Source organism: Dendrobium catenatum, unplaced genomic scaffold, assembly GCF_001605985.2.
Source record: "Dendrobium catenatum unplaced genomic scaffold, ASM160598v2 fragScaff_scaffold_1203, whole genome shotgun sequence".
Classification (NCBI taxonomy): Eukaryota; Viridiplantae; Streptophyta; class Magnoliopsida; order Asparagales; family Orchidaceae; genus Dendrobium; species Dendrobium catenatum.
Genome location: NW_021319665.1, coordinates 269,962 through 292,910, shown reverse-complemented (window position 1 = coordinate 292,910; position 22,949 = coordinate 269,962). Strand labels below are relative to the sequence as shown.

The window sequence follows — 22,949 nt, the reverse complement described above, 5'->3', positions numbered from 1 at the left end:
TTATAACAATTCATAGCAAATTATTTTTACCTCGCAAAGCATCCAATGCTACTGCAGCCTGGCTAGGTCTAGTAAAATCAACGAAGCACAGCACAAATGCATCTCGTCCAGGCTAAAGGAAAGGTGGTTTTATAAATAAGGGGAAAAAACAGAAAATAGGACACTTGTTCAAAGCAAAATGTATACTCACTTGTCTGGAATCCTTGGTCACAAGTCTCACCTCCTGGAAACCTACAAAAGGGCGAAAGATATCTTTGGAAAAAGTAAAGGAACTGCATCAAAAGTGATAAATGACGAACAGTAACAAGCATATGAAGTAATGGGAAATAATCAAATGATGTGATAGAAAGATTCAAGGATACGAGACACTTCTCTGCGTGTACAGTCAGCGGGGAGACCTTCCACAAACAAAGTGTTTGATGCTTCTGGAGGAAGAGGTGCTTCTATCCTCCCACTACTGTATCCAATTACCCGGCTATCCATCCCTGCATGACCTGGCACACGTGGATCATCAACTGGACGGCCACTTACTCCTCCACCAATGGACCTTCCAGCATCAGCAGCAACATAAGAAGACAACTGAAAGAGTCAAAATGATCTCAGTAGGTTCTAGGTTATAAAGAAAATTTCAACCGAGTACAGGACAAACAATGAGAATACCCCATTCCGTAAATAGGGATCATAAGATGAATTTATGGGCCCTGCATCCCTAATGATACCAAGAGCTGTCCTATCTTCATTCCGAGGATGGTAACCAAGCATCTCTGGAGCACCCGGCATATCTTCAAAAAATAGGTTTAATACATGGGTAAGTCTACATTTTTGCAAAAAAGCAAACGTAAGAAACATCAAACAAAGAGATGGACACAAAATTCCAACATTTACAAAGCAAGTTGAAGTTTTATTGATAATTAAACAGGTCATAAAAACTATAACAAAAGTATCCTTTTTGCCTCCTGTTTTGTACATTTTCAAAAACAAAGAATAACACGAAATGTTGAAGGAATTTTGATAAAAACAAAATTTATACACTAAATTAGAATTATAAACATAACACATGTAATCAAATGATTTACTAAAAATCAAAGATATATGGGAAGAATTTAAAGTTACAGACCTACGATTAACATTGAGAAGGCTTTCTGCATAAATAAGAACGTTTCTTGACTGCTGTAAACATATTTCAGGGTTTACTTTAAGGAATCTTAAAACAAAATAAAAAAGCTGTCAGTGTCACTATTTCATAAATATTAATCAAATATTTGAAGAAAGTTGTGCTGCGTACTAGTCAAAGAACTTGCTTTCATGGGCACAAATTTCCTTCAGATCGAAAAGAAATCTTCGGATAGGTTTGTACCATTGTAACCAATCATTCCAAAAAACAATTAATAAAAGAAATTGAATATTTAGCACATCCCTCTACAATTCCACCTGCACACTTAGCCTATTTACATAAAATCATATGCAGACTGTGGATCAAAGCAATAAGAGCTGAATAAGGCGAGGATAGCTTGACATAGTAGATATCAATTGCTGTACATAGTAAATATCAGTCGCATGCAAATCACTCCACATTTGTATGGTAGCAGATTAAGGTGATAAATCTTTCTAGCGGTAAAAACAAATGGGTATACAATACAGCTAGAAATAGACTTATGAGAGTGAGTAGCACTAGGTTCATAAGCACATCATGTCCAAGATAACTCATCATTATTAGAACACTACACACGACTACAGATGCAAGCCTCCATAGCTAACACCATCCATGAAGAGAAAAGAAGAATAGGGGCGGTGGGAGAGATGGCAATCAAAATCTTGTATTTCTAGGTCTTAAAAGGTTTAGGGAACATCAAATAAAATTCTCATTTAAATCTAATGAAGAAAAGTCAATTCTATTATTTTCTAACAATTTTTTTTTTAGGTTGCCCCCTATCTTTTTTGACATAAGCCAAATCTAAAACATTTACTTTCCTCACCGGGTCATCGGAAGGCGGTTGTTTTATGTGACCAAATGTTAGACCGGTCCTTAGTGGATCGGTCCTATAGGCCCCTTCTATGGGGCCGATTTGGGCTTACAGCAAGAAGGGGGCGGCGGCAAAGGAGAGAGAGAAGGGTGAGGTCCATTTGATATTCAAATTCATATTTGGAGACAAAGGAAGGGGCGGCATGGGCTTTTTGATCTTTTGGCTCTATTATTTAATTGCATGCCTCAATGTTTAAAATTGCGTATTCAGGTATTGAGGCGTTTTTCATTCGTGAGGCGAGGCGTAAGCCTCAAGACGTTTTGAGGCGTAAGCCTCAAGACGTTTTGAGGCGTAAGCCTCAAGACGTTTTGAGGCGTAAGCCTCAAGACGTTTTGAGGCGTAAGCCTCAAAATCAAAAGATTGCATAAATATAAAATGATAAATTTTTTATATACTAATGAAAAAAGCATAAGATATGAAGTGAAATCAAAATATCTCAATAATAAGACAACATGAAATATAGCTCAAGTCAAAATTCTATCTTTCTGAAATCGCACTATTCTTTTCATTAACACATAATTCCAATTTCCAAAAATAAATAGCAATGACATATCACATAAGAACTCATAAGTCATCAGCACTGTCATCACTAAGGGTTCTTCAATTGAATCATTATTATGGTGAACTACTCTCTCCCCTTCCTCCTCTCCTATAGAGTCCAATGTCGGACATTTACTTCAAGATTTATGTAAGTTTTAATATATATAACGTGAGGTGTAAGCCTCATGACAGTGAGGCGAGGCGGGCCTCAATGCGGGCCTTAACCAAGTTGAGGCGCAAGCCTCATAAAAAAAACTCGAGGCGTAAACATCGAGGCGTTTTTTACTGGAATTGCGCAAAGGCGAGCCTCATATTGCGCAATTTTAAACCATGACATGCCTTAAGTATGATGAAAATTAGAGTTAGGGTTATGTTTTGATTATTTTGTTCTTGTGGAGGTTTTCTTCTTGGTGTCTTGGGCCTTAAGTTTGGGCTAAGGATTGGGAGAGAACGATCCTCATGTCAAATCGAGGATCAATTATATCTTGTTGCTCTTTGTTCCATGATTTCTTCTATAAAATTACTGTTTTTGGTGTGATTTCCCATCAGATTTTGTGAGTTCATCCGCTGATTTCGTCTCTCTTGATAGGAATACTTAAGATCTACAAGTATTTCCTATCAAATTGGAATCAAAGCAAGTCTTGGGACCGTTAGTGGGATGTTTCTTGCAAATTTCAGTGGTTGTTTTTGGGGCCAACGACAAAGGAAGTTGCTATTTTTGTGATCCAAATCCAGGTTTTTGAATCTACAAAAATCTGAGTAATGGCGGCCAAGAAAGTGGATGCGCTCGAGGAAAGTCATGAAGGGGAGATGAACCAAATCAAGTCAATGATAGAGGAAATAATTTCCTTCATGGAAGGTCAAGTAGCTGACCTGCGGTACATGATGAAGAAGATGTTAGAGTTCCAAACGCAAACGGAAGCTTCCGAGGCGAGAGGGCCAAAAGGAAATAATACAAATTTTGAAATTCGTAGGGAAGAAGATGAGGTGGAGATCGTAAGGGGGAAAAGAGAAGACCCCATCTGGAGCCTTTCCAGAGAGAGGATAGAGGAGGTAGGTATGGGGAAAGGTATGGGTATGGGCGGCAGGAGTAAAGGGATTTTGATTGGGAATGTAAGGAGGGATATTATGGCTATCGAGGTGCTGATTTTGAAGTAAGGAGAGAGGAACCCGATGGAGGCTTTAGTTATGATAGAACAAGGTAGGACTGAGAGACTTTGGGAGGGCCAAGAACTTGGGAAAGAGGAAGCTATGGAGGAATAAGAGGAAATGGGGGGGATCAGAAGGCGAGGAAGCTGAAGATGTCCATTTTTGAAGGGGAGGACACACATGGATGGATTTACAAGATGGAGAGGTACTTCGCCGTCAAAGTGCTAACATAGGAAGAGAAACTGACAGCAGCATGCTTATGTTTGGAGGGGAAAGCGCTGTCATGGTACCAGTGGAGAGACTAGAGGAGACCCATCCAAAGCTGGAGAGAATTCAAGGATTGTTTATTAGAACGCGTTTCCAAACCGACAAGGGAGGAGACTTCTATGAGCAATTTTTTTTCTTTGGGGCGGGATGGATCGGTGGCTAACTACCGTGAGCGGTTTGAGCACCTGGCCAGTGGGGTGGAACGATTATTAGAGACTGTATTGGAGGGGAACTTTATGCAAGGGATCAAATCAGAGATTAGAGCTGCTCTGAAGGTATTGAGACGTCGTGATTTGGGAGAGGCCATGGAGTTGGCACAGTTGGTGGAAAATCAGAGATATCATGAGAGGGGAGCCAGGATCAATCACTAAGGAGGCTCTTATAGGACGACGACCACCCTTTTAGCACCCAAGGGCTCAGCAGCAAAGGGATTTCGTGAGACCACTAAGGAGAGGCTAGTAAGAGGAAGAAATGGGGAAAATTTCAAAAGACTAACAGAGAAAGAGATGCAGGAAAAGAGGGCAAAGGGGTTATGTTTGAAATGTGATGAGAAGTAAACCCCATGGCATAGGTGTAGGAACCAAACTCTTCAGGTTCTCACCATCTATGATGACAAGGAAATTGAGGGAGGTGAAGTAGAGGAATAGTAAGAGGGAGAAATGGATGAGAAGCTGCATTTGGATTTGGAAGAGGTTTCCTTAAACTCTGTGGTATGATTCACTATGAATCATATCATGAAGGTGAGGGGGAAAATAGAGGACATGGAGGTAGTGGTATTGATCGACAGTGGGGCTACCCACAATTTCATTTCTAATAAGATCATCGACCAACTGGGAGTGAAATTGGTAAGATACTGACTATTATGAGGTGATGATGGGTACGGGGCAGGTGAAAAAAGGCCAAGAGTATTTGTAGAGGATTGGTGTTGACCATACAAGGGATTCAGGAGAGGGAGGATTTTCTCCCATTGGAGTTAGGCAGTACCGATATTATCCTGGGGATGAAGTGGTTGCAGACTTTGGGGGACACCAATGTCAACTAGGGAGCACTCACAATGGAGTTTAGGGTGGATGGGAGGAAGGTGGTGATAAGGGGTGATGTAGGGCTATCCAAAACCATGGTGTCTCTCAAAACCATGATGAGTATACAAGAGGTGGGTGAAGGCTTTCTAGTAGAGCTGCACATATTGGAGGAGAGGACATACCCCTCTCAGTACATCCATTGATCCAGCAATTCCAAGAAGTTTTTCAGCCACCGTAGAGATTGTCACCACCCAAGGAGCAGGAGCACGCTATCACCTTGAGGGAAGGTGTGATACCCATCAGCGTCTTTCAGAATGATGAGATTGAGAAGTTGATAAGAGAGATGCTGGAGGCAGGGATTATCAAACACAGTGTTTTTTTTCCTTCTCTAGTCCAATCCTACTGGTGTAGAATTGGAGATTTTGTGTGGACTACATGTCGGTTAACAAGGAAACTGTGACAGACAAGTTTTCCATACCAGTGATTGATGAGTTGTTGGATGAGCTAAGTGGGACAGTGATCTTCACCAAGATAGATCTGAAGTCAGGATATCATCAAATCAGAATGAAGGAAGATGTGTCACAAACTGGTTTCAAAAACCATGAGGGGCATTATGAGTTCTTATTTATGCCTTTTAGCCTTACCAATGCCCAGCCACTTTCCAATCACTCATGAATAAAGTCTTCAAACCCTATCTCAGGTAATTTGTCTTGCTATTCTTTGATTATATCTTAATTTATAGCAGAACAGAAGAGGAGCACTAGAGGCATTTGAGGACGGTGTTAGAGGTGTTGCAGAAGCACCAGTTGAGAGCCAACATAAAGAAATGTTGTTTTTCACATATCAATGTAGAGTACTTGAGCCACATTGTATCCAAAGAAGGGGTGGCAGCAAATCAGTCAAAAATTAAGGCTATGTTGAGGTGGCTACCACTTAAGAATCTGAAGGAGTTGAGGGAATTCTTAGGACTAATAGGATACTACAGTAGGTTCGTGAAGGGATGCAGCACCATAGCATGGCCAATCACAGAACAGTTGAAGGACGGATTCCTATGGGGGGAGGCAGCTACAGCAGCTTTTGAGAGCTTGAAGAAGGCTATGACTATGGTATCGATCTTAGATTTGTCAGACTTCTTTAGGTCTTCATAGTGGAGACAGATGCCTTATGATATGAATTGGGTGCAATGCTCATGCAGAGTCATCAGCCTAATGCCTATTTCAACAAGGAGTTGACAATTAGAGCCAGCTAAAATCAGCCAATGAGCGGGAGTTGATGGCCATCTTCTTAGCCATCCAAAAGTGGCGGCCCTACTTACTGGGTAAGCACTTCATTGTCAAAACAGACCAGAAAAGCTTGAAGTACTTGTTGGAGCAACGGATGGTGATAGAGGAGCATCAGAGGTGGCTATCCAAATTGCTGAGGTATGATTTTAAAATCTAGTACAGGCCATGAGTGGAGAACAAGGCGACAGATACCTTGTCCAGATGCATGGAGAGTTGCATGTGATGGCAATGTCGACCCCATCGATGTTAGATTAGGAGGCCATCAAGGAGAAGAGTGCTAGGGATGAGAAGTTGGAAAAGATCAGGGCCTACTCACTGAGGGAAGGGAATGGGAGTAGCCACCCGGGGTACTCCTTGGGGGGGAGAGACTTCTGTACTAGAGAAGGTTTGTGATGCCCAGGACGTCGGTCCACATTCCACACTTACTTCAGAAGTTCCATGGGAGCGCTATTGGGGGTCACTTAGGAGTGCAGAAGACCTACAGGAGGCTAGTTTCAAAGCTGTACTAGAAGGGGATGCATAAAAAAGTGGAGGAGATGATAGCCAAATGCAAGGTCTGTCAGAGGAACAAGTATTTAGGCATATCGCTGGGAGGACTACTACAGCCGTTGGCTTTACCAGGTCGGGTATGGGAGGAGGTATTTATGGACTTCATAGAGGAGCTACCCAGTTCAGAAGGTGTCCCTGCGATCTTGGTAGTGGTGGACAAATTGAGTAAGTATGTTCATTTCATTCTCATACGACATCCATACACTGCAGTGAAGTGCTATCAGCTTTCATCAAAGAGGTAATCAGACTATATGTAATACCAGAGGCGATAGTATTCGATAGGGACAAGGTGTTCCTCAATCATTTTTAGAGAGAGTTGTTCAGATTACATGAGACAATTTTGAAAAGGAGTATCGCCTATCACCTACAGATGGATGGTCAAACAAAAGTGGTCAACATAAGCTTAGAGACTTACCTCAGCTTTGTATCGAAGACATCCAAATTATGGGTCAGGTGGTTAGCATGGACTGAGTATTTATACAACACATCTTATCACTTTGCTTCTCAAATAACACCATTCAAGGTGTTGTACGGAAAGGACTCGGCTCACTTAGTTTACTTTGGCTATAACAGCACTCCAGTTTCTTCAGTGGAGGAGTATTTGGGGGAGAGGGGCAGGGTGTTGTAAGAATTAAAGAGGCATCTACTGAGAGCTCAACATATTATAAAGAAACAGGAAGATGGGCATAGGAAGAACATCAAATTTGAGGAAGGAGAGGGGATGTTCTTGAAGTTCCGACCTTACAGACAAAAGACTGTCGCCAATAGGAGAAACGAGAAGCTTGCCCCAAGATGCTTTGGGCTTATGAGGTTTTGGACATGATTGGAACTATGGCATATCGATTGAAGCTACCACCAACGGCAACTATTCACCCAATGTTCCATGTATCTCAGTTGAGAAGGGCAATTGGAGATTATACAGCCAGCTCTGAGTTACCTAGGATGCTCACTGATGATTTGGAGGTGATTTTGGAACCCTTGAAATTGATGGGAATTCGCCTGAGAGAAGATGGAGCAAAGGTAGTACTGATCAAGTGGAAGAGCCCCCCGGACTACGACGCCATATGGAAATCATATGAGAGGGTGAAACATCAGTTTCTAAGTTTTCACCTTGAGGACAAGGTGATTCTTTGGGAGGGCGGTAGTGTTAAGCCGATCCTTGGTGGACCAGTCCAGCCGGTCCCTTCTATGGCGTCAGTTCGGGTTTCCAGCAGGAAGGGAGCGGCAGTAAAGGAGAGAGAGAGAGAGAAGGGTGGGGTCCATTTGATATTCAAATTTAAATTTGGGGCCAAAGTAGGGGACGACATGGGCTTTTTGGTCTTTTGGCTCTATTGTTTAATTGCATTCCTTAAGTATGATGAAAATTAGGGTTAGGGTTATGTTTTGATTATTTCGTTCTTGGGGAGGTTTTCTTCTTGGTGTCTTGGGCCTTATTTAGACTACGGATTTGGAGAGAACGATCTTCCTCTCGAATAGAAGATCAATTGTATCTTGTTGCTCTTTGTTCCATGATTTCTTCAAAAAAACTACTGTTTTTGGTGTGATTTCCCATCAAATGTAATGAGTTTATCATCTCTCTTGATAGGAATACTTGAGATCTACAAGTATTTTCTATCACCAAACCATCTATGGAGATTCTCTCTAGTCTTATCTTTCACTGAAGCTACTCCAACCTTTTCACAAATATGCTCATTTCATTTCCTGTCTCTAAAAGTAAAACAGCTCATCCACTTGAGCATCCTCATCTCTGCAATACTAAACACTATGCTTCTCTTAAAATATTCTTTAATTCCAAAAAAAAAATAATTGTGACCACTTTAACTTAAAAAGAGAGAATAATATGTATTTGCTTAAATTTGGTCTTGTAGTATAAAACTTTGAAACCTTTTATCAATATTTTTAGAGGGTTTGATATCACTAGCAAGTTATGGAAGTAAATCTAGAAACGGCGTGTTCCCTCTCAAAATGCAACATACAACAATTTTCATCTTTTTTCTTCCACGACTAACACCCAGCAACTTCCATCTATTCCCTCGAAAATATAACAATTAGGGAAATTTTCACTATATTATGTAAGAATTGTAGCATGCGGGTAATGCCTTCTTATTGTAGCCTATGATGCATCGACACTTCTTCTAAGAGAGGCGTGCAGTGTCCAGCATGTATCCGACACAACATGCGTCCAACACTTTGATACTTGTCGGGCACACCGAAAATGAGTCCGATTAAAAAAATATTAAATACAAATTGGGCACGTATGTCCGACACACATGTATTAAATATTTTATAATTTTAAAATATAAATAATTGCATTTAAATTTTTTATTTGTTTAAAATAAAAAATTTAAATTTCTTATTTCTTTTCCACAACGTCAAATCAAACGTTCGCGCTCAATACCCCATTCATGAAATATTATTATTTTTATTTCACTTTGGTGTGTTGCAACTTTAGTTTTCTAACAATGCCCGATGCCATATCAACGTCAACATCTATCGTTGTTACAACATCGGCAATTCAAAACCATTTCCACATCAAAGTCTGACAATGTCTTGACAATGATGCTTGATAATAGAAATTTCTACACCCACAACTTAACAACTCATCTTTGTTTGACATCTTAACATCGACGACCAACACCCTCTCAATATCAATGATAGACGCCCTCTTGACATTGACGTCTGATACTTACTGCATAACATCGATGCCCACTCTCAACAGCATTGTTGTCTCCTCTCTCGATGCTTGATATACGGCATCGACGTTCGACTCTCGACATCCTAATATTAATCATTTTAAGTACACATTCTAGTAAAATGACTTATTATTTATAAATTATTTTTAATATTATACTTATTCAATTTTTAAATATTTTTAAAATATAAAAATTATAATATTGTGTCCAACCCATGTCCGTGTCCTCTATTTTCAATAATTGACGTGTCCCGTATCCGTGTCATGTCGTATCCGTGTCATTGTGTCAGTGTCTAAGCATCATAGATTACATCTCTTTCTAACATGATATTTGTAATTTACAAAAGAATTGAGACCTATTTTTGGCAAGGAAATTTTGATAACTTGTTAAAATCCAAATCCAAGTATGAAAATTAGAATTTGTTGTATTTTGGCAGCTCCAATGGATTATGCAAAGTTATTGTATTAGAATCATGGGCCCTTGAAGCATTTAAATTATAATTAATAAAATATCAAAATTTCTCATTTCTTGTGTGTTCATTTATTTGAATAAGTAATTTCCCAGCCCTTTTGCAAGTTTTGATGACTAATTTCGACAACAACTCTACTTATGCTGGCATGAGTCATATAACTTAATTTGAACATTTTTTATCTTTATTATTGTTATTAATTTGTATAATGATTATGCACATACGTGATTGAAGTTTTATCCAGTGAGACATCAAATACTATTGCAACGTTATTTCTTGATTGCTGCTAAAATTTTATATTTGTTCACAAACTTTTCTTATCAAATTTCAGATTTTGATGGCTCTTAAATTTTTTTTTGGAATGAAAAAAAAATTATTTATCTTCATTAGAACAAATTTTGTTAAAGTTATTAACAACCTAGGATAATATTATTGTATGTCATTATGCACATAATCCTAAATTAGATTAGTAAACCCTGGACTTCAACCATTCTACACTAAATTGGAATCAAAGGCTATGGTTGCATCATCATGTTAACTAAAAGAATATTAGAAAAACATAAAATGCAACATAAACAAAATCGAGAAAGCCATGATTCTAAATGAGCATTATATAATTATCACGAGAATCTAAATTACGTTCCTACAAGTGAGGGTAGTATTTAACACCGTCGTTGTCAGGTCCCAAGTCCTGGATAAGAAAAGTGGAGGGTTGCGTTAAGTAGTCGACAGCCAGTGTAAAACTTGTCAAATAATAATGACATGAATCCTTTAAGAAATTGTGTTAATGCTAGAGTGTCACCTGGAAGCGACGTGTTGTATGGCCTGAATACAATGAAAAGTATGCAAGGGCCGATGCACCGGCGCCCGGGTGAATGTCAAATAGGAAAGGGTTCCCACATCAAGGACGGATGTGGGCAAAGAAGCTAGCCCATGAAACTAAAATTAGGATAGGAACTTGAAATATTAGTTCCCTTACAGGAAAATTAATAGAATTAATAGATATTATGCATTCAGGAAACTAAATGGGTTGGAGAGAAGGCTAAGGAGATTGGTAGTTTAGGTTTTAAACTTTGGTATTCGGGTAGGAGTCGTACTAGAAATGGTGTATGTGTGATTATAGATAAGAGTTTGAAGGATAATGTTATAAAAATTAATAAAATTTGAGATAGAATTATAGCTTTAAATATTGTTGTTGATGCTAAAATTGCTAATATTATAAGTGCTTATGCTCCTAAAGTAGGTTTGGATATGAGTTCAAAATTAAATTTTTGAAATGAATTAGAATAATTAATACAAAAGATACCTCTTGAAGTAAGGATTTTTTTTTTAGAATATTTAAATGGACATGTTGGTAGAGATGTAGATTTTAAAAACATTAATTGTGGTCATGGGTTTGAAACGACAAATGAATGTGGAAACACCATATTAGTTTTTTTGTTTAGCTTATGATTTTTTAATTGCTAATGCATTGTTTAAGAAAATGAATGAGCATCTCATCACTTATAAAAATGGATATAATACAATTCAAATTGACTGCTTCCTCATAAGAAAATTAGATTGTTTAGATTACAAATATTATAAAATTATTTCGAGTGAAAATTTATGTACCCAACATCGATTATTAGTTTTTGACATTAAGATAAAGGGCCAGAAAATAAAAAATAAAGTAAAAATATATTTTAGGATTAAATGGGGGCATTTAAAGAATATTAACAAAAATATTTTTGAGAATAAGATTTTAGATCTTAAGATTTTGTTTGTGCATGAGAATGCTAATGCTATATGGGAAAAAGTGACTAGTGATATTAAGAATATTGCAAAAGATGTGCTTGGAGTTTTAAAGAAAAAAGCTCCTAATAGTGAAAATAGTTGGTGGTAGAATACAATTGTACAATATAAGATTAAAAATAAGAAAATTTGTTATAAAAATTGGTTTAATTGTAAAAACTCTGATAATTAGGAAAGATATAAAGAGGAACGAATGGAATCTAAGAAATCAATATGCGATGCAAAGACCTTAGCTTTTACTGATTAATATAATATATTAGATACTAAGGAGAGATAAAGATATATGTATAAGTTAGCCAAACAAAGATATATGAGTATTATGGATTTAGTTCAAGTGAAGTGTATTAAGGATGAAGATCAAAAAGTACTTTTCTTAGAAAATAATATTTAATAAAGGTGTATGAGATATTTTGCTAAATTTTTTAATAAAGAATGTGAAAATACAATTGACTGTAGTGACCTAAGCACCCTAATGAAAAATAAAGATTTTTATTTTTATCAACGTATTAGTAAAATCTATGTTAGAGAGGCTTTAAAGAAAATGAAGTGTGGAAAAACTGTTGGATCTGATGATATTCTAATAGAGGTGTGGAAATGCTTAGGTGATGAAGGAATTTTTTGGCTTACTAAACTTTTTAATACTGTTTTGAAGACTAAAAAGATGTCAAATGAGTGGAGAATAAGTGTGTTAATTCCTATTTTTAAGAATAAAGGTGATGCATAAGATTGTGCGAATTATAGAGGAATTAAGTTAAAGTATCATACTTTAAAACTATGGGAGCGAGTTATGGAGCATAGGTTGCGGCGTGATACTAATATTTCTCAAAATCAATTTGGATTCATGTCGGGTAGGTCAACTATGGAAGCCATAAATTTATTAAGAGGTTTGATGAAGAAATATGGAAAAAATAAAGAGGATCTACATATGATATTTATTGATTTAGAAAAAGCATATGATAAAGTTCCAAGAGAAGTGCTATGGAGAGTTCTGGAAAAGAAAGGAGTTAATAATGCTTATATTCAAATCATTAAAAATATGTATGCAGGAGCTATTACTTGTGTTCAAACACAAGGTGGTTTGACTAAGTATTTCCCTATTTTGGTTGGGTTACATCAAGGATCAGCTTTAAGCCTAAATCTTTTTGCTTTAGTCATGAATGTTCTCACTAGACATTTGCAAGAGGATGTACCTTGGTGTATACTTTTTGCTGATGATATTCTTCTTGTTGATAAGACTAGAGAGGGAGTTGAATGTAAACATGAATTATGGAGGTCAACCTTAGAGTCTAAAGGTTTTCGCTTGAGTAGATCTAAAATGGAATATATGGAGTGTAATTTTAGTAGTAATAGACCTAGTGAGGGGATTGTGACTTTAGGCGATCAAGTCATTAACAAGAGTACATGTTTTAGATATCTTAGATCTATTGTTCAGAGTGATAGTGAAATAAATGGGGATATTATCAGCAGAATTCAAGTTGGATGGTTGAAGTGGAGGAATGCATCGAGTTTGTTGTGTGATAAAAAAGTGCACCTCAAACTTAAGGGAAAATTCTATAAGATGGTGGTGAGGCCTACAATGCTTTATGGTGCCGAATGTTGGCCATTAAAAGAGAAGCATAATACTAAGTTGAGAAGCATAATACTAAGTTAAGTGTGTCAAAGATGAAGATGCTTAGGTGGATGAGTTGCTTTACCCTTAAAGATAGGATACGAAATGAGCATATACGTGAAAATGTTGGAGTAGCTCTAATAGAAGATAAGATTAGAGAGAGTCGCCTTAGATGGTTTGATCACATAAAACAGCGGCCTTACGATGACCCGATTAAGAAAGTATAGGTATTAGATTTGACTTATGTTAAGAAAAGTAGAGGCAGACCTAAAATACTTGGTTTGAAAATATTAGAAATGATCTTTCTTTATTAGATTTAAACTAGAATTTGACATTTAATAGGACACAATGGAGAAAAAGGATTCATGTAGCCGACCCTACGTAGTGGGATAAAGGCTTGATGTTATTGTTGTTGTTGTTGCTGTAAGTGAATTAAAAGCTATATGTATTCGTCTAAAACAGTAATTTAAAAGAACAATGTCATTCAAAGAATATAGAGAACAATTGAATAATCACTTGAAGTGTTGCAGATAGTGTAGTGCAAGTGCATTTGCTATTATGATAGAATTATCAAACTTGAAATCAAGCAGGATTTGCCTCAAAACTACATTGTAACATTATCCTTCTATTATAAAAAAAAAAAAACATAAGCAAGTAATAAGGGCTCACATAGCTACAATTTATAAAGAATGTAAAACGAGGACTTAACCAGGTCAATTATTATTGTGACAAAGTACAAATGATTAATATCATACATATATATAATTAAAATCCCTAAAAAGGTCTTTACATTCCCCTCTCTAATCTGTCAAACATACACCAACACAAATATTATGCATGATAAAACCTAAATTTATTAAAGAATTTATACTTTATGAATACCCTTTTGAACATGAATTAAATGAAGACATCAAGTTATATTTATCTTTTTATTTATTTTGTGGAGTCTACATCTCCACCAATATTAGCACATATTCTTAAATCTACATATAAACAGGAGTTAAATTGGAAAATTTAAAATTGAGCATAAGTCTAGCCTCCATTAGAAACTGAACCTTGAAATCAAACCTACAATCATTCATGAACCTGAATATAATATTTATTTTGAATTTGAGCTTTTATGAGAAACTAAATATAATCATAAATATGAAACTTCTTCTCTTGAATATAATCCTGAACTACTAAAAGATATTGAATCAATTCATGGGGATGGAAACAATACATGTTGCAGTTAATGAGTTTAATGAGCAAGTTGAGAAAGTAAATATAGATTATAAAAGTACATAAAAGAAGAAGAAAATTTAGTCATTTCAATTAAAGTTGATAATACAATTGAACAAGTTGATTTAATTCCTGATTAAAATTCTAATCAAGAAAAGTTACTTTTGTTTTTTTTTTTTTTTAATTATTGGCTTCTCGACATACAAATTCCAGAAGATAAACTTAAAGATAGCAAGAAATTGCATTACTATTTAAACAAAATTTTAAATGTCATTTTTTTCCAAATATCCAACTTTAAATTTCTTCTATTTGAAGAATCTAAAAATACATAAATTATCATATCTAGCTTTTAAGCCATTCCGGTTAGCTTTCATCAATAAATTTGTTAATCCATGTGAACTTCTATATTTGTGGGTGTTCATGTTTTAAATTTTTTATAGTTATATCACATAGGACTAATTTATAAATCATTATTAATTTCCCTTCAAATGCACACATTGGAATTCTAGTAATTTCATTACTAGTTTCATATCATTTCTATGAATTGCATATATAGCCTAAGTGGCATGAAGATTCCCTCAAAAAATATTAAATGTTCATTTTGGTAATTATGAGCCCATTGCATTGTTTAAAATTGCGCAACATGAGACTCGCCATGAGACCCGCCTCAATGCAATTCCAGTAAAAAAAAGCCTTGAGCTTTTATTATGAGGCTTACGTCTCATCCTATGATGCACAGACACGGACACGGCGACACGGATACGACACAACACGGACACAGGACACATCAGTTATTAAAAATATAGGACACGGACACGAGTTGGACACGGTATTATAGTTTTTATATTTAAAAAATAGTTAATAAAAATTAAATAAGTATAATTTTAAAAATAATTTGAAAATAATAAGTCATTTAACTACAATTTGTGCTTAAAATGATTAGTATTAGGATGTCGAGAGTCAGGCGTCGATGTCATTTATCAATCACCGAGAGAGGAGATGAAAATACCTTCACTGTCAAAAAGAAATGAAAAAGAGAATATTTGATCATTGGGTATTAAGTGCGGACGTTGATCTGGTGTTGTGGATATGAAAAAAGAAATTTAGTTTAAATGCCGCCAAATACAATAAATTATATTTAAAAAAATTCATAAAATATTTAAGATACGCGTGTCAAACACGCGGGTCCAATTTTTATTTAATATTTTTTAATCGGACATGTTTTCGACGTGTCCGACCCATTTTGGAGGAGTGTCGGACGAGTGTCGTGTTGGATACGGTGTCGGACGCTGCAAGCCTTTTTGAGGAGAAGTGTCGGTGCATCATAGGTCTCATCTTGGATGAGGCTTGCCTTGAGGCGCACCTTGCCTCGCTGGCATGAGGTGTACACCTCACTTTATTTATGTCTTTTTTATTTAAAACTTAACACAAATCATATACAAAAGCCCAAAAAAAATCATGTCTTGCACTCCCAAAACACAGCAACTTCCTCTCAATTATCTTGACCTCTAGCTCGTCGCCTTCACTATAGTCACCACCGTCATAGGTGCTGCAGGGGATTACTAAAAAGCCACACGACACCATCATCTCCTCTTAAAATTTTGGAGTATTATTTTTATGCTGATGACAAATATTTATAAAAGATGATGATGATTGAGATAAATGAAAAAGAAGCAAATCGAGTAGTATTGGACCCTACAGAATGAGACTGGGAAGAGACCAATTTGTTATGACAGTGACTCAAAAAAAAATCCCCTTAGTAATGATAGTACAGATGATTTATAAGTTGTTACCAAATATTTCAGCTTTCTTTAAGAATTAAAAGTAGAAGAGTAAGCAACTAAGAAAGAAAAAAATAGAGATGAACTTGATATTATATGATACTTTTATGCAATTCATATATTTTATGTTGTTTTGTTCCTGTAATATTTTGATTTAAATTCTATTTCATATAATTAATTACTTAACACTTTACATCTTATACAATTTTTTGATTTCATATGTATGTAAATTTATTATTTCATAGTTCAATAAAAATTTAATATGTCATCCTTTAACATATTATTTGGATATTGTATAAAAAATACTTTTAACTTTTATTTTGACTTTGCGCAATTTTTAGATTTTGAGGCTTAGCCTCAAAACGTTTTGAGTCTTACACCTTAACTCACGAGCGAAAAACGCCTCAATATCCAAATGCGCAATTTTAAACCTTGACCCATTGTTCATATAAAGATATAAAATTCAAATCAAATAATAAGGTAATGGTATGTATGAATCCTAAAAGGCTTAATACAAAATATTTAAGAATTTGAGGTAACCTTCAAAACAACAAATTTTGCAGTCAAGCGAGCTTGCTTGCAGTGTAAATGGCTCTTGCTCAAAATTGGGCGAGTTTAATTTACCTCAAAATGAACTAAAATAATTTACACTACATTTAATTTATTTTACATTCCTTTTTCATCCAACCAAACAATAATATTTTCAAAACCCATGCATTTGGAATACTTTACACCCACTTTACTTCCAACAAAAAAGCCCCTAAATGTAAAGCATTGAAATTAGAAAAAATCTCATTAAAATCTATAATCAATAGCATGCTAAAGCAAAATAAAAAATGGATGAACTACTAAATAATTGCAATTAAATTACATGAAACAAATAACATTAATTTGAGTTGGGCAATGAAATAAAATTAATGATCACATTTCACAGTCTTTTATCAATTTTACGAATAAAAAATAAGATGCCTCAAAAAACAAACACACGTTCCAATGAAAAAATGAAATAGTTCATCAACTTCAAACCAAAATAAATCACATCTTCATCTAAAAAAGTCGATAAAAATTAATAAAGTAATCAATAAATTACAAATTAGAGGCCAAGTTAATCAAAAGATTATGTGCCCAAGCTTTTTATAGGAGAGAATCAATTGTTTGATTTATTAAGAATATGAAGGTATCAGTTAAAAAAAACCTCTATATAAATTTTAAATCAAATGATGCAAAAAAAGATCTTATTATAACAAAAAAGTTAGAAGATGATCGAACCAATTAAATCTAGCAACCAAAGCCATTCTAAGTTACATAGGTCAACTACATTTAACTAAATAATAACAATAAACAAAGAGTGGGAGGCTTTGGGGTCCAATTACAAAAGGATAAGCAGAGCAGCATGTCATCATTATTACAACTCGTTTGAAATTCCACGTCCTTACATCATTGTCATTAGCTTTCTCCAGCAATTATGGATCGGGTTACCCAATTTCCCACTATTTATGTTGAGTTTTTGAATGAGTTTTTTATATAAAAGCACAGTTAGTTATATAAAAGCACAGTTAGTTATATCATAATTCAAATATTTGATGCATTTACATAAAAGTAATGTGAGACCTCAAATAAATAGTATTCAATATTACTTTATAAAAATTTAAAAAAAAATGTGAGACCTCAAATAAAAGCACAGTTAGTTTACAAAAAACAAATCACATGTAACTAGCATCATATGGCAACATATAAGAAAACCAACTACAATAATATCAAGTAACAATTAATCATGATATTAAGATAAATGAAAGTGGGAGCGTATGTACATTGGAGATCAAAAGAAAAAAAAGCATTCGGATTTCAAAGAAAGCTACCACATACAATGTATAAAAAAGAAGTATTCTTAATATGATAAATTCAACGATCAACAAGAAAAGCTAGAAAAACCAATTGTGCCTATGCAAAAACAAAATTAGTGTCATAATAAATTCAAGGCCTAGCTGAAACAAAATCAGTATCCTTGCGGGAAAATTCAGTAGCCAACAAAGGAAAATACATCACGCATACATCTACAGAATTCTTTTAATTCGATAGTATGAGCAATAATGAACAAGTTTAAAAATAACTAAGATACGCAATCCACAATTATTTCAAAGCATAGTATTGAATGTTCATGTTTCTATACAAACATGTAAACAAGGAAACCAAACAAGTGAAGATAAATCAGATAATGATTGCAATTACTTTTTGATTAATAATAATAAAAAGGTCAAAAAAATATAAAGATGGAAGTGTCACAACTAATTGCAGGAATCAATAAGGCTCAAACATGACATTAGGAAACTCATGAGCATGTGAATGTTTGCCCCCAGATTTTAATATTAATGAAACATAAAGCGGGAAGGGAAAGAGAATAAGCAAGGCAACCCAGATTAAAACTTTAATTCGCATAACAAAATCCAACATTGATTAACTAGTATCTACACAGCTGTTTTGCAGGTGCAGGAGTGGAAGAAATAACAGGGTTTCCCAACAAGATTTAGAAATCAACGCCCGAACCCCACACCAGCAGATAAAAGGTTTACGATAGAACAAGATCTATGAAATCTTGGACAAAAAAAGCAGATAAACATCATTTTCTCTCCATACAGAAAGCTGGCTATTTATTTTCCCTAAATCAGATCGTTCACAGCCACTAGACATGAAAAGGAATAACAAACTATTACCGCCAAACATGAAATTTACTGTTAATAAAGATTACTATAGTTGTTCCATCTGATGACAAAAAAAACCTAGTATTACATTCCCAGATAACCCATGTTGCGCATAACCAAGAAATCCAAATAATAAAGAAAAACAATGATAGGTGTAACAAAAAAACATGTTCAAGGGAGCAGTCGAATCACACCCATGTAAAAAAAGGGGAAAAAAGCATACCGCCATACTCGGGGCGAGGGCGCTTCAACGAAGCGGGTGTTGGAGCCTCCGCCAACTGCTGGCGCGGGTCCGCGTACCTCCAATACCCATCCGCCATTTTTCCTCGAGCCGAGCAGAATGAAAAAAAAAAAACTAGGGTTTTTCTAGTTTCTTCTCTGTCGCGAGGACGAAGAAAATACAAATGTTATAGTCAGTAAAGAGCGCCAAGCCCTAATAATTGATAAAAACAAGCACAGACCAGTCTGTGTTTTAGAATTTTAGGTCCTCAAATATCAAGATCCGTCAATGGCTGTCAATGTAATGAAGGTGGAAGCAAGAAACGGCGGATCTCAAGTTCCCCATATAAATTTCTCTCTCATTGAAAAAATTTATATGATCCATATGCATTGGAATTTATCTCTCACATTCAAAATTTAATATTTACTTAATATCGCCTCTAAAACTTCTATTAACATCTTAAATCCAATTCTCCTTACTTTTTCACCGCTTAGATCATCTTCAACCCTTCAACAAATAACCGAATGGTGGCCCTCATGAGTCGCAATCGAACATCTTTTCCTCCGCTATTTGATCACGGATGAACAGTGCGACGTCAATATTGGTGTTGCACTGTTCATCTGCGCCATTTTTTTGATCTCTACCGAACTTGCGGAAGAAATGTGCGAAAGAAAAGAGCGACGGTTAGTGGGTAAAATGGTGTTCGATTGGAGATGAATCACGACACTTTTTGGTTTCACTGGATTTTGCAGTGAAAAATGAGATTTTTCGGTTGGAGATGCACTTAAGGCTGTCAGGAAGTAAATTGTAACATATTATAAACATTAGGGTTTTTAAAGTATTAGCATTTGATTTAAAATATTAAAAATACGGAGTAAAATTTAAAATATTAAGAATTCATATTCTAGTTCTATTTTGATGTTTTTAAAAGTCATTTAAAAAAGCTGCCCTTGCTTGCCGCCTCCACCACTCCTGCCAACAGCCCCATCTATCACTGGCTACTGACCCGACCTGCTGATGTTGCCACCTCCATCATCGACACCAGCATCGTCAGAAGATTTGGCTACTACCACATTTTTCATGGGCTACCAATAACCATCGATGCTAAGATTTAGGCTTAGTTTGGGACGGCTTTTTTATTGCTTCTTAAAGCAACTTTTTAGTTTAAGGCTTCGTTTGGGACGGCTTTTTTATTGCTTTCTAAAACGGAGTTTTAGTACAAAAATAAAAAAATTTGTATTAAAACTCCGTTTTAGAAAGCAATAAAAAAGCCGTCCCAAACGAAGCCTTAATATTAAAATTTTTATACTAGAAAACTGTTTTAAGAAGCAATAAGAAAGCCGTCACAAATAAAGCCTTAGATTGCATTCATTTTATTTAATGATAAATAAGTTAATTACATTTATTTAACATTCATTTAAATAATTTTGAAAAATTTCAAATATATTAGTTTTTTACACAATACTATTGTAAATAATAGTTCTTTTTTTTTTTTTATCAGCCTACCAAATAGCTGCACAACTCAAATATACCATCAAATCCAAGGCAGATTATCCCACCACCGCCGTCATCCACCACCACTCAACCACGGCCATCATTATCGCCACCCGCTAGCCATCATCATCTTTGTACTTAACACTACATTCATTTTATTTCAAATCAAATAAATAAAAAAAATTATTTACATGCATTTTTTTACACTCATCTAAATAATTCCAAAGTATTAATTTTCTACTATATTCATTTTACATTGCATTTCTTTTATATATATTTTTTTTCTTTTTTAGCCAATCAAACAATCTTATGAAATAGCAAAACGTGTGCACAATTAAACTGTTGATATTTACCTGAAAATTTTCGAGCTAGAAGGAATCTTGGAAGATAAAAATTTTGTTCTTTTCTTCTTAAAAATAAAAACGTCACTTCACTTAATTAAGTTATTTTTTAACATTCCAATTATAATATTATATTTAACATAAAAGTGTGTCCACTTTGGTCCACCGCATAAAAACCGACGCATAGATTTGATTGGTCTTCTCCAATTATAATATTATATTCACTTACTTTAACAAAATTATAATATCATCCAAGTGGATTTTTTCTTATCATGCTAATTATAGTGAATTAAGTTTAAAGTAAGTCGATGGATAAAATGTCAATCCTCAATGATGTGAGTTGTGGAGTAAACCTTTTAATTGTATTAAAATATAGTGCTTTATCACTCCTAAATAATGTTTAATTTTTCTTTGATATAAAAATAACAAACCTCACTTAATATACTCAAGCATACGTGCCGAATCAAATAATAAAATAATACAGCAGAGTATCGAATATACGATGAAGTATGCTTACTTGCAACAAACTATTAATATTTACTCTAATTGAAATAATTATCCTATAGAAATAAAAATATTATTTTTGGAGATTCGATCACTGAATAAAATAGTTAAAATATTAGATATAATATTTAATTAAAGTATTTTGGATAGATGAATTTAAATTGTATATTTTTTTTTCTAATGAGACTATTTATGGTGATATAATTAAGAGCATATGCATCCCTAGATATTTGTCGAATTTGTAGGGATGAAAATGATATATTCTGGCCTCCTATAGTTATAGTATTTCCTTAAAAACTGAGAATATTTTACATCATATGTCTAGACATGTAAATATTATATCTCAATACTCTTGGGTGTTCTTGCATTCCTTAGTCAAGATTATACATCATATTAAATTTTAATTGTATATATGGTCACTATGTGCATTAAATAAAGAACAGGATAATATTTTGAAAAAATCTTTTAACAATTATAGAACAAGAGTCTTTATTAGTACTTAAAAATGTATTTTACTTCTTTAATCCAAAATAAGAAAATTAATTAGACATAGATGAATAACAAGCAAACTTACTTTCGTTAAAATCATGAAAAAATAAAAATAAAAGAGGATGATAATACTAAGAATGGTCAAAGTATCTCCTCTACACTCTTTCTCCTTCTAATTTATAGAGTTGCTTCAAGAAACACAGGCTAAAAACTCCAGATTATTGTATCTTGTATTTTCCTAACCTCTCTTAGATTTTACTCTAAGAGGGAACTAAGAAGTACTCTAGAAAGTATTGAATTTTATACAAGTGACTGAAGTCCCATTCAAACATAACATTACAACTATTTATAAGGAAACGTAAAATGTTTTTGGCACTACGATGCTTGAAAGAATAGCGTCGCAGCACCCTTGAAGTGAATTAGCACTTCGACGCTAAAGCTTATGCACCTTCGTGGTGCTTGTTAATGTGGATTGTTTACTTGGTGAACATACGTGTCTCTTGTCTCTTTACTAATAGAATATGACTCTTGAAAGTTACAACTGTAACGTCGCAGCACAGTAGACATTTGAGCACTATAGTGCCCAAGTACAAAAATGGTGCCAAGGCATGAAAAGTTGTAGCACCGCAGCATTTAAAACAAAGAATCTGGTGTTGCGAACATGGATTTAATTATTATAATTTTGATGATAGCAACAATTTCTGGCATTTATGTTCTTCTACTATTGTCATGTCTACTAACATTTCAGGTCCACAAGGTCAATTGCAAATCAAGCATACTCAAGATTGGGTAGATTAGGACTGA

General features: G+C 34.8%; 1 protein-coding gene across 5 annotated transcripts in view; it reads right to left on the bottom strand.

The window, feature by feature from the left end:
• Positions 1-20,135, bottom strand: part of LOC110100823 (protein MATERNALLY EXPRESSED GENE 5) — a 34,002-nt gene extending 13,867 nt beyond the window's left edge. Inside the window, exons 1-6 of one of the 5 annotated variants that reach the window (XM_020828504.2) lie at positions 19,559-19,736; positions 19,321-19,475; positions 661-782; positions 363-579; positions 191-252; positions 31-112 (exon numbers count right to left, since the gene is read on the bottom strand). In XM_020828504.2, coding sequence (XP_020684163.1) covers positions 31-112; positions 191-252; positions 363-579; positions 661-782; positions 19,321-19,417 — 580 coding nt within the window. In that variant the 5' untranslated portion in view covers positions 19,418-19,475; positions 19,559-19,736. Of the gene's footprint in view, positions 1-30; positions 113-190; positions 253-362; positions 580-660; positions 783-19,320 lie in introns of all 5 variants that reach the window. The other 4 variants (XM_028699022.1, XM_020828505.2, XM_020828506.2 and 1 more) reach the window with 4 other exon arrangements.
• Positions 20,136-22,949: the final 2,814 nt, after the last annotated feature.